This window comes from Hippoglossus hippoglossus, chromosome 23, assembly GCF_009819705.1.
Source record: "Hippoglossus hippoglossus isolate fHipHip1 chromosome 23, fHipHip1.pri, whole genome shotgun sequence".
In the NCBI taxonomy this organism is placed as follows: Eukaryota; Metazoa; Chordata; class Actinopteri; order Pleuronectiformes; family Pleuronectidae; genus Hippoglossus; species Hippoglossus hippoglossus.
The window spans coordinates 15,300,892-15,313,129 of record NC_047173.1 but is presented as its reverse complement, the minus strand read 5'-3'; the positions used below and the strand labels follow the sequence as shown (position 1 = coordinate 15,313,129).

The 12,238-nt window shown below is 45.3% G+C and overlaps 1 protein-coding gene across 3 annotated transcripts; it reads left to right on the top strand.

Annotated features, from left to right (window-relative positions):
• The first annotated feature begins 2,682 nt into the window (after positions 1 to 2,682).
• On the top strand, positions 2,683 to 11,645 carry LOC117757131 (cryptochrome-1). 3 transcript variants are annotated; one of them, XR_004613041.1, is made up of 15 exons: positions 2,685 to 3,566; positions 7,676 to 7,784; positions 7,894 to 8,036; positions 8,149 to 8,333; positions 8,440 to 8,528; positions 8,733 to 8,873; positions 9,012 to 9,323; positions 9,410 to 9,561; positions 9,671 to 9,873; positions 10,278 to 10,394; positions 10,513 to 10,605; positions 10,718 to 10,795; positions 10,923 to 11,027; positions 11,163 to 11,267; positions 11,410 to 11,645. XR_004613041.1 is itself a non-coding variant. In XM_034577955.1 (14 exons), exons 1-13 carry the CDS (start codon positions 3,409 to 3,411, stop codon positions 11,021 to 11,023), a joined length of 1,881 nt encoding a protein of 626 aa, XP_034433846.1. In that variant the 5' UTR covers positions 2,685 to 3,408; the 3' UTR covers positions 11,024 to 11,027; positions 11,162 to 11,262. The 3 variants fall into 3 exon arrangements, 2 of the variants coding, with proteins under 2 accessions (XP_034433847.1, XP_034433846.1); XM_034577955.1 differs by lacking the exon at positions 11,410 to 11,645 and having other exon boundaries at positions 11,162 to 11,262; XM_034577956.1 differs by lacking the exons at positions 10,278 to 10,394; positions 10,513 to 10,605; positions 10,718 to 10,795; ... (1 more) ...; positions 11,163 to 11,267; positions 11,410 to 11,645 and adding an exon at positions 10,234 to 10,250 and having other exon boundaries at positions 2,683 to 3,566; positions 9,671 to 9,933.
• The last annotated feature ends 593 nt before the right edge of the window (positions 11,646 to 12,238 follow it).

The window sequence follows — 12,238 nt, the reverse complement described above, 5'->3', positions numbered from 1 at the left end:
ACGTGCTGAGAGGAACAGTTGGTGGATTGATGATTCATCCACTCTGCTGGGGCTTCTCCTTGTGCTTCTGAGCTGGACCGACCATCTGTCCACGCTGCCTGCCACGCCAGAGGCCCTTTCATATTTTCTTAGCATGACACTGCGCTACAACCAGAGCCAAAACTTGGAAAAAAAATAAACAACCCACAGCTCTGCACTGGAATTTGGAGAAATGATCCGAGACGCCCCAGTGTTGTAAAAGTTACAGATGGGAGAAAAGGGCATAACAAATCATGGGAGTTGTCTCACTCTCATTGTTTGGGTGACAAATGGTGAAAAGGACACAATCCCTCTGCATGATGTATGTTTCAAAGCAAAGTATTTCAGCTCATCTATATCAAGATGCTCCACGGGAACACACAAGGCCTCTGAAGGCAAGTGAAAAATGTGTTGAACAAGAACAAGAAATATCAATCAGGGAAGATGTTTATCAATTGAAGATGGAATAATTCAACCAAAGGAAGATTCTAACAGGTGATACGAGTGCGACCTGCAACAGTTTTCATTCTTGCAAGACCTCCACAGAGAGAACGAACAGGCGATTTAATTTGTGAGAGTTTTGCATTGAGAATTCTTCCCTCTCTACGTAAGATGTCCGGGTTCTCTCGTGCCGCCCTCCAGGACCGGGGTCTGGTCTCCAGCAGTCTGTCACAGGCTGCTGATGCAGTGCAGCAGATCTTCGTGATGACTACACTCTGGTGAGAGCAGTGGAGGTGGGCAGCTGTCAGCTGCTTCTCTACGTGCACTGTGGTCCTCCAAAAGCTTGTCCTCACTTATCAAGCCTTGGTTGCCTGGTAACAGCAGAAGGATCATGAGTTTCCTGGCAAGATGATAGATTGTTTGTGTTTTGCCAGGAAAGGGAACAGATCACATGACCACGCTTCGACTTTATGTGCTATCTTGTTTTATTTTTAATTTCCTGATTTATTTAATCATGAACTTTAATATTTGCACTTTATGTGAACGTGTTTAAAGTGTTTTATTCAAGGCCTGTTTTTTTTTTACAGCCTATTTGTTTACAACAGCTTAACTCTCTCTGAATTTGCACATTGAGCCGCCTTTATTTTTATACTTGTATTAATTATGCTTTCCATTGTGTTTGTTATTATTAATTTAAATAATTTTAACTCAGGCACTTGACTGCACTCTATGATCATTGCACTTGTCTTTTAAAACTGCTGTTTGTATTGTCTTTTAACTGTTGCACACACGGGTCCTGAGAAACGCAATTTAAAATCCAGTGTATGTTTTACAGGTATGGCTGTAATGATGTGAATAAACTTGAAACTATTTAAATGTTTAATGTATTTTATTCTTAAGTGACCCTAACCCTAACCCTAACCCCCTAACCCTAACCCTAACCCTTCTAAAATATATTAAAACAAACAAAACAAAAAGTTAGATTGAACAATAACAACACTAATAGAAAATGAAATACAGGAACAGAAATGCATTATTTGCAAATATGGGAAAGTGCAGCATCCAATAGGAACTTCACAATTATTTATATATATGTCTGCAGTATATAAAGTTATGTGTCTGCAGTATATAAAGTTATCAGATATTGCTGTGGAGCTATACTGCTGCTCAGTGGCTAAAACATGGTACTACGCCCATTTCCCCAAACAGCAATTCAAGTCTTGCATAATGAGAAGTGATTTTTATGTAAGAGAATATTGTGACGCATTTGTAAATAAGAGCCAATTTAAAGAAAACACGTTGATACGAACCGTGATAATGATTAAATAATGAAGACATTACTCCATCAATATTAATTGATGATGTTGGTATGCATACAGAGAAGATATAAAGGAAAAAAGATGATATAGAAAGATAATCAGATATATGTTAATGAAATTATGATTTTAAAATATATGAACAGCCCAAAATTGTTGAATAAAATGAGGTGGGAGATAGAAATGGTTTTAAGCCTCAGAGCAGGTTATACTATTACTTTAGTAAAAGTTCAGCCTCGTGCACATGCAGTACAACTCCTCTGCTTTCAACTATAACACACACACACACACGCACGCACACCCACACACACACACACACACACACACTGATCCATGCAAAACTATCACAAGTATTCTTCCAACGAATCGTTATAAAAGTGATTTCTGTCTGCAAGAATGACAAGTATGAGAATAAAGAGGAAAAACTGAGGGTGTGACCTGTTGTGCTACAATAACACACACACACACACACACACAAACACACACACACACACAAACACACACACACACACGTGGGCTCCATCCGCTCATGCCAGACAAATGTGCTCATCCGGGTTCTTTTTGTGGTAAACAAGTCAGGGAGCCCCTCAGACTGAACACGTTGATGTTTTTAACGGTTTTATATCATTTTACATCTAAATAATTGATCATCAAAGTCTAACTTTACATTATTTTAAACTTTTTTTTGTTATTATTTACTTTTTTTTAATTTACTTTTTTTAAAGAGGGATTAAAAAGTGAAGCTCATGTTAATGACAGTTTTTTTTTATGTAAAACGTGCGTACGGGAATCGAACAGTGACGATCAGGGACTCGGTCTTATTGAGGGCAGCGGGCGCACGCTGCAAAAAAACATGACCACGCTCGTACACGCACGCAGCGACGCGGGCCAATCACAGCACCCGGGCAGCCGCGTGCGTCAGCTGTTTGGGGGCGGCGTCAGTGCTTGCAGCGTGCGGCGAGGTGGTCCAGCGGGTGAATCGCAGTCGAACTGTTGTCATCAGCGCGACATCGCAGCTCGAATCCCTCCTCCTCTCGACAGCTGACGGACACGAGTCCCACGGAACCCGCGGAGCTGTCGAGGCCGTTCACGGAGCTTCCAGTCCCCGCAGGAGACGACGCATCCGCCCGGGAGCCACCTCCAGGATCCGTGTTTACATAACCCAGCTGTGGAGCGGGGAGCAGCCGGGTCCTCCTCACCGTGTCCCCCCGTGCACAGGAGCTGGTTTCAGGCTCTTCTCTCTTCACGGTCCCGGAGAGAAACCCTCGCTCGTGTCTGCGTCGTTAATTGTTAATTGTTAATTGGAACGTTTTCCTCCATTTTCACAATAACAAGTTATACAACCAGCCCGGGCTCCATCCGCACCGCGCGGTCCTAAAGCCCGCCGGACAGCAGTCTCCTGAGGCCAAATGGTTCAGCAGCCCTCAGTTTATAAGACCTTCGACATTATGGAAAAGGTTCTGTTAGAGCAAGGTTAACTTCAGAGAAGCTCATTGTTGAAACAGCTGAAAACAGAGTGAATTTAGCACACAGGGACTTCTTCATCGTCGGGGATAGAAGAGGAGGGAGCACACCAGTTCCAGATACTCATCCTCGAAGGAGATTCCAAACACAGGACTCGTCCAGTCGAGTAATGGTCATTAACACGATCCACTGGTTCAGGAAGGGCTTGCGGCTCCACGACAACCCGGCCCTCAAGGAGTCCCTGCAGGGGGCGGATTCCGTGCGCTGCATCTACATCCTCGACCCCTGGTTCGCCGGATCCTCCAACGTCGGGATCAACCGGTGGAGGTGAGACACCGGTTCATACCGAGAGCTGCACCGTGCACACATAGACATGCACACACACACACACGCAAGAGCTGCACCGTGCACACATGACCCCATGCACATGCGGAATGGATGCATGCTCACCGTCAGTGTCACTGATTCCTTCCACAAAAATGTAGGAAATGACAAATTGTTCCAATGCAACACAGATGTAATGTGCAGCTGCTGGTTAGTGTATGCACTTGGCTCTGGGGGCATTTCAGTTCAAGGTTGTAGATGCACAAATAGGCTTTGTTTTGCTCATGTCTTAATTGGTTGTTGAAATAATAGTGTAAATTGGCAGTCTAATGTCTAACAGGTTTGGTCTCAGTGTCTCTGATGTGTCTTCTCCTTCTCTCGTATGATGCCACATTGATTATCTGTGGATTGTCAGTCAGATTAAAGTTGGGTCAAAACTGTCAAACACTTGCAGAACATTTGTATTTTTGCTGATTGCTGATAGATTCTATAGTAGATTCTTCTGAAAACATAATAATTCAGTGGCTGTATTGTGACTGTGATGCTTGTTGTTGTGAAGGACGACTTAAGGGAGTGCTTCAGACCTCGTGTTTCCAGTCACGCTGAGACACACGAGCACAACGTACTCCAGAGTGCATGTAACAGATAATCTGGGGCACGCTGTGGATCAGGTGCATTCTGCACTGTAAATTAAGCTTGTTCTGGCACGTGAGGAGAATCTGGTCAGGTTGTGATAATAATGAGGATTTGAAGCGAACAGGAGTTTAGAAATGGATTAAGTCTTCTGAATGAGTAACACACACACACACACACACACACACACACACACACACACACACACACACACCTATGTGGGTGGCACCCCTCCATTATCTCATTACATGTACTAGTACGTGAAACTCTAATTCTAACCTAGCAATCACAATTAAATAAAAACAACTCAAGAACAGAGGAAACATCAATTATAGCAGCTACATAATCACATCAAGTGCTGGGCGGTGACATCCCACATCATTTATGACATTTACTTTTCCCTCCTCGTGAAAAGGTGAGTGGGATCTCAGATTGGTAAACAGTCATTTGATGTGTTGATCCTCTTCTTCTTGCTAGACTGTAATTTCCCCCAAAATGGATTCAGGTCTTTGAGCTTTAGGGCATAATGTGATTTTAGTTGGATGGTTTATGGCTGCACACGTCTCTCACAGAATCAGTTTCCAAACTATTTGCTGTTAAGGGTCCGCAGCTCGTTCACAGACCCCCCACTGTGGCCGGTATGACATTATAGACCTTTCAAGTGCATGGAGCTTTACAGGCTCACGTGACAGAGATAAGAACAATGTTGGTGGTCTGTTTTTTGTCTACAAGGCTGGAGGACCTATTGGTCGACGCATGCAGATGTTGAATGAAAGAGCTCCTGAGGTTCACAGGACAGTGGCTGTGTCGCCGGCGGCTCCTGTTTCCTCTCCTGCTGTGCAGCCTGAATAACGTTGCGCTCCCATGCCGTCACTGGGAGAGTAGGGCAGCAGCAGCAAACACGCGCCTGTTATGGAGCATCCCGGTTATGCTTACACAGTTATGTAACTTCAGCCGGGGGTGATGCAGCGCTCGCACGTAGATCACTCCCAATGCCCTGATTCCTGTTCCCTTATTTCGTTTTTTATGCACAAAGCAGACATGTAAATGAAATATTAAAACACTTAATCTCTAAGTAGGTTGGAAAATATGAAAAGACAAATACAGTCAGGGGATTTAAATCTTGTTTGATCAGACTCATAAAAGATTTTCTCAGTGCAGTTCTTCTCTGCGCTGTTTTTGCCTCTGGGTTGAGAATTAGTTTTTACAATTGAAGAGTGGAAGTCGATGTTAAAACCTGCAGAGAAGCTCTAATTGATATTCACTGGAGCAGCCATATAAAATAATGGTGCACTAGCGTGTCGTTGAATGTTGGCTTTAATCAAAGCTGAGTTATAATGTGCCACTGTTGATATCCTGCATTATACATCGCTCCAAAGCAGGAAATCGTTTCCTGAGTCCTGTGCTGAAGGCAGTAAAAGCCAGCTACATTATTCAGCCTCTGTAAGTAGCTCTTGTTCACGTCTCCCCCCCCCCCATGTGGCGCAAGTAGGTTACTGTGTTAGTCGTAAACCTCCCGTCTTCCTCGTCTTTTTGTTTCGACCTACTTCTGCTCTCCTGCTGCGGCAAGAGACCCCAACTATCTCTGGGGATCAGCAGCACAACTGTGAGCGCACTGTGAACATCTGATATGCATTTGAACCGTTCGTGCCTGAATCTGGGTGGGCCATGATCATGAAAGTCCTTAACGTCATGTAGAAGAAGTTCACGAGGATGTAATTAGAGCGGAGTCCCTCCATAAAAGAGTGTTTATCACAAGTAGGAGGTTCGGAGTGCCCCTGTGACAGCAGGAGAAACGAGGATAGAACAGCCATAGATGTCACTCCCCTGAATATGCCTGATTCGTTCTTTCCATAGAAATCCATGAAATATGAAGTCAGTGAAACTAAACGGACCCTTTCTCTGGTTCTATGCCAAACTTTAATGAGCTCTTTCTTGGCCCATCTTCCATCCACCAAGTTTCATGGAAATCCATACATTAGTTTTTGCATAATCCTGCTGACAAACAAACAAACAAACAAATGGACAGGGGGGGGTTGGACATGAGATCACCTCTATTATTTTGGAGTCACATGGTCTGAGTCTTGCTCGGCCGCCTCACACTGACCTTGGAGCAGCTGACACAGTTAGTGGCCCGGACTGGCTGGATGGATCTGGGCTGAGGTGTGAGGCTGCTGCTCAGAGGCCATCAGATAAGACTGCGACTGTAACCGCTTCCAGATGTGACGGTGTAGCAGTGGAACTGTTTAAAAGTGGTGCAGAAGTATTATCATAACAAACATTACCAGCATATGATTCAGTCTCATTCACAGAGCTTCAGAGTCTCAAAGAAAAGACGATAACCCTTTTTGTGTCCTGTGTTATTTATCAGTGAGACGCAATCTGACCCTATTTGGTTGCACAACAAACTGCGACTGTTATGTTCTGCTTGATTTCTGATCTCGTTATTCCTCAGCAGGGCTTTTATCTACACCTTCATCTTAATTCTCCTCAGCTCTGTTTTGATTTCGACTCTCGGTGGCTCTTTATGATGCTGAGAGATAATGTCCATCCAGCCGCTGTCACAGGAACCATTAACATTCATGCATGAGTTGAAAATTATCGTCTTTGCTTTTTTAAAATGACACTGACTAATAAACAGCAGAGGGAGAGCTGGGCACTCACACCACAGGCCTTCATCTTATTAGTGTAATACATGAGTAGAGCTGAATGGAAGAGGAAGCTTCCACCTGTGAACTTTGGTTCCTATAGCAACAGCACGGGAAGCACCATGTTACTGCCGCTCTGTTGATGTTTACATTCATCTCAAAAGATAAAAAACTCAAGTGCAATACAAGCTCTAAAAATTGAATAAAACCTTTTTTGTGGATCTTTGCTGTCTACTGAAAGAATGAATCCATCATCGAACTAGTTGCAGATAGAGATAACAGATGTAATTTAAAGCAACGTGTTATGTCAGTGGTTTAGAATTTTGCTCCCACGAGGACGAGACGAGGAGAACTGGCTGTTGCTGAGCAGGATTTATGTAATTTTGGGGAACAAATCTGCATATTCACATGTCAGCTCTATGCTAATGTGCCGGAGTCATGTAACCGGAACCAGCGTCTGTGCTTCTGTCGCACGCTGTGGAGGAAAACAGCAGAACACGTTGAACTAGGTCACTGACTCTGGGAGACGCTCTTTGTGCCTGCACTTTGCAAACACACAGTGTGTCTGAGCGTGGGTGGTCCTGATGAGATTTTGGTGCATGCATTTGCACATCAAAGTCTGGGCTGACACGAAAGTGCTGCGTTTATCTTGTTGTCTTGTCAAACCCAGCACGAGATGGATCCCTCCTCCATGTTCAAACAGAATAGTTTATCTTTTAAACTTTGACTGTCAGGAACACGATGTCCCCTCTTCCAACTGTAACGTCATTCGAGTTCATGTCTTTGGTCGGGCTCTATTTTTAACCGCACTCTGTTCTTATCCTCCTCCAGGTTCTTACTGCAGAGTCTTGAGGACTTGGACTCCAGCCTTCGAAAGCTTAACTCCCGTCTGTTTGTGATTCGAGGCCAACCCACGGATGTCTTTCCCAGACTTTTCAAGGTGACACGTTTACCTCAGAGCGCCAGCGTGCTTTGACCATAAATCATCAAGTCATCTCACTTCAACTTAACTTTATTAATTACTATTGTTATTAATCCTTGTTCTCCAGGAATGGAAGATTTCTCGCCTGTCTTATGAGTACGACTCTGAGCCCTTTGGGAAAGAGCGAGATGCAGCGATCAAGAAGCTGGCCTCTGAGGCCGGAGTGGAGGTGACGGTTCGAACCTCGCACACACTCTATGTCCTGGACAAGTGAGTCGATATCACCTCAGCAACTGCATTAGCATCTGGAAAACCACCTGTGTGTTTCTATCTCAGTATCTTCGAGGTCCTTGACTCTTTCTTGTTCTGATTTCCTCTCCAGGATCATAGAGTTGAATGGGGGTCAGTCCCCTCTCACCTACAAGCGGTTCCAGACCCTCATCAGTCGTATGGAGGCAGTGGAGGTGCCTGCGGAGTCCATCACCGCTGACATCATGGGGAAATGCGCCACACCACTGTCCGACGACCATGATGACAAGTTCGGGGTCCCCTCCCTGGAGGAGCTTGGTGAGTGGAGCCATAGAGACGTAAAAACATGATCACATATAATATATAAAGAAATTCAAAAGTGCAGCCTAGATTTTAATGTGTTGTTTGTAATGTTTTCCTGCAGGTTTCGACACTGAGGGTCTGTCCTCTGCTGTGTGGCCGGGGGGAGAGACTGAAGCCCTCACACGACTCGAGAGGCATTTGGAGAGGAAGGTAAGACAAAGAATTTTTAAAAAAGCATTTAACCTATTGTCCAGCTGATTTCTAATAATTCCTTAGTTTAGTCTGTGAAAGGTTTTACAGCTGTGTAACACAAGGTTTTAGATGCTCTGGCTGTTCCTCTCCGAACATGACAGCCTGGATGGGAACCTTGCTGTCCTGCATGGTCATATCTGATCCCTTTACTCTTTTCATCAGGCGTGGGTTGCCAACTTCGAGCGTCCCAGAATGAACGCCAACTCGCTGCTCGCCAGCCCGACAGGCCTCAGCCCGTACCTGCGCTTCGGCTGCCTCTCCTGCCGCCTCTTCTACTTCAAACTCACCGATCTCTACAAGAAGGTACGTCAGTGAACGTCTCTCAACATAGAAGAACAGCTCTGGTTCTGTCCAACAAATTACCCAAATATGATTACTTTAAAATCTGTGGATCAAGGATCAAATTTCACATGGTTCTATCCTCTCCTCCAACACCACAAGGTGAAGAAGAACAGCTCCCCTCCTCTCTCGCTCTACGGTCAGCTGCTGTGGCGAGAGTTCTTCTACACGGCGGCCACCAACAACCCGTGCTTCGACAAGATGGAGAGCAACCCCATCTGTGTGCAGATCCCCTGGGACCGCAACGCGGAGGCGCTGGCCAAGTGGGCGGAGGGCCGCACAGGCTTCCCCTGGATCGACGCCATCATGACGCAGCTGAGGCAGGAGGGCTGGATCCACCACCTGGCCCGGCACGCCGTGGCCTGTTTCCTGACCAGAGGAGACCTGTGGATCAGCTGGGAGGAGGGCATGAAGGTAGGCCATGTCGATTCAACAAGGAGTTTAGGGAGAGATATAAACATTTGTGTTTGTGGGTTAACGTGAGGCTTGTGTGTGTTCAGGTGTTCGAGGAGCTGCTGCTGGATGCGGACTGGAGCGTGAACGCAGGCAGCTGGATGTGGCTCAGCTGCAGCTCCTTCTTCCAGCAGTTCTTCCACTGCTACTGTCCTGTGGGCTTCGGCCGACGCACCGACCCCAACGGAGACTACATACGGTGAGATGATCTGATCTGATGTGCTGGTTAAAATGTTTTACTTTTAAACAAACTCATTTTACATGTAACATGGACGTCACTGACTAAACCTCTTGGTCTCCTCACTCAGGCGCTACCTGCCCATTCTGCGAGGGTTTCCAGCCAAGTATATTTATGATCCCTGGAACGCTCCGGAGACTGTACAGAAGGCAGCCAAGTGTATTATTGGAGTCCACTACCCGAAGCCCATGGTGCACCACGCAGAAGCCAGCCGCCTCAACATCGAGCGCATGAAACAGATCTACCAGCAGCTCTCCTGTTACCGGGGCCTTGGTGAGGACCCACTTCTCTCAGACATGTTTGATATTAATATGAAACAGGAACATCGCCTGTGAGGTCAGACTGTACGTAGCAGGGTGTAGATATGTGAAGATGTGGCATTTTTAACACAGGTGTATTTTATTTTGACTTCAGATGTTGACTTTTGTGATGAGGTCTCAGGAAAAGTCTCCTTCAGGGGATCCTTCCATGTAGAGCATTGATTATGTGAACGAATCATGTGAAGTGTAGAGTTAGACAGTGATGCTGGTTAAACCAACATTAGGCAGGTGTTGACATCCAGGATATAAAGAACCAGTTGATATTCTGGTCTGTAGTCTGGCTCAACTAAAGCATCTGATCCATCTTGATTTGAGTCTGTCGTATTAAACTTGCCGTGATGTTGTCTGTGTCCTCAGGCCTCTTGGCGACAGTTCCCTCCAACTCCAATGGTAACGGCAACAGTGCCGGCGAAGCCTCCTCAGACGGGATGGGATTTCACGCTGAGGCCACGCATGATGCCGCACCTGCGTCCGGTAAGAGACACACCCCCTCCTCTCCCACTCAAAACTCCTTTCTCATAACTTTCTCTGTAAGTTACCTGCAGCTAAGTTACATCCATGATCAAGAGCTCTTTCCTCTCTTTGGTTCCAGGCTACCGGATGCCGGTTCACTCCCAGGGAGACTGGCAAAGCGGCGTCATGCTGTACCTGCAGGGGGATCAGCAAACCAGCACACATCAGCAGGGTGAGGAGCTCACGTCTAATCCAGTCTTCTCTGTGGACTTATCATGCATCCATCTGTTGTTGAGGCCTCATAACATCTCAGCTAACTCTTGACTCGTGCTTGTTGGTTCCAGGTTACGCCGGCACCAGCTCCAGTGTGATGTGTTACACTCAAGGCAGCCAGCAGATTCCTGCCCCTGTCATTCAGAAAGGTGCGTACTGATAGGTCCGTCAGATCTGCAGTCTGTGTCATCGCGCTTTTAACTTTAATATTTGTGTCTTATATCTAAGGTGGTGATAGTGAACGGTTTGTCTGACCTGTGCTGTTGTACTTTCCAGGGCTTGAACACCACTCCATCACTCAGACCAGCGGCAAACGTCACAACGAGGACTCTGGAAACGGCAAAAGCTCCAAACTCCAGAGGCAGAGCACTCACTAGAGAGGTGAGTAAACAGGATCTGACCTAAAGTCTTTATAGGAGGAGAAAAGAATGTGACAGAAAGTGGGAAAGTTAAAGTTCCTCAAGTGGCTCTAAAGCTCAGATGTTCATCCTTTCTTCTTTTCTCTCTCCACACAGAAAGTGTCTGCAGACGTATGGCGAGCGAACAGCCAACACGTGGACGCTACATTTTTTCGTGAAAGCACTACAACGTCTCATGATCTCACCTTCGGGAGGAAGCAAGCCCGTCATTAAAACACACTGACGAGTCTCAGCGTCTCCAGTAAATCGGACTGTATATTCTCATCTGGACAGCGCGGCCTGGCTGGTGCTGTCACTGGAGAGGCTGCTACACTGTGCTCGTCTTTGGGTTAATATTGCCGGGACAAACATCCTTGTTTGTATATAATGAATTTGCTAATTTCAGCTCACATACAACTTGTACATATTTGAATTTTGTATGTGTGTTTTCTCTCTTTGTGTACACCCCCCTTCCCCCCATAGACCCACTGATATATATATATTTTTGATATGAGAAATCATTGGGAATGGACATTTCTTTTTGGAAGATTTTCAATAAAAATTCAAGCATTTATAGAACGTCCATTCCCAAAAAAACCACCAAAAAAAAACGGTTATAAATCTTGTATCTGTGCTAAAACAGCTGCCGGCCATTTTCAAATCATCTGAAGTATTTATCCACAGAAGCGTCTCGAGCTGGCTCATCTTATTCCTCACCACTGCAGAGGCAATATCTGTGCGACAGTAACTGTCATCGTATCGTCCTTGTCGGTGGTATTTCAACACTACATGACAGGAATGAGGAGTCTTCATATCATGGTCCCCCCCCCCCCCCCTGTATATTTCCAAATAAATGTACCACTTGAGAGAACTGCTCAATCTGCTTGTTTCATTAAAAGTGGGTTAAATATACAATCCGTTTCAGTCTGTTTATTTGATGGAGTTGAAAATCATTAAATAAATCTAGATTTTAATCTTCTCTGACATCACCTCTTAAAACATGAGATAAGTCTGCTTGTGGGGAATTTTTTTAAATCTGGACCAGTTGTCGCTTGAACTCAAAGATGGACTGATTGGGTTTCAGAGGTCAAAGGTCACAGTCACCTCATATAAATTAATATTTATGTGCCTGTTACACCTCATCCTTTATCTTTGTTCTTTGTCATAATGCAGCTATTTGAAAGAGATATCAAG

Bases quoted from the DNA above. Each gene is read 5' to 3' on its own strand.
- LOC117757131 (XM_034577955.1), top strand. From the start codon at position 3,409: ATGGTCATTAACACGATCCACTGGTTCAGGAAGGGCTTGCGGCTCCAC. The intron at 9,874-10,277 runs GTGAGGACCCAC...CTGTGTCCTCAG, and splicing joins CTCCTGTTACCGGGGCCTTG to GCCTCTTGGCGACAGTTCCC. The intron at 10,395-10,512 runs GTAAGAGACACA...CTTTGGTTCCAG, and splicing joins TGATGCCGCACCTGCGTCCG to GCTACCGGATGCCGGTTCAC.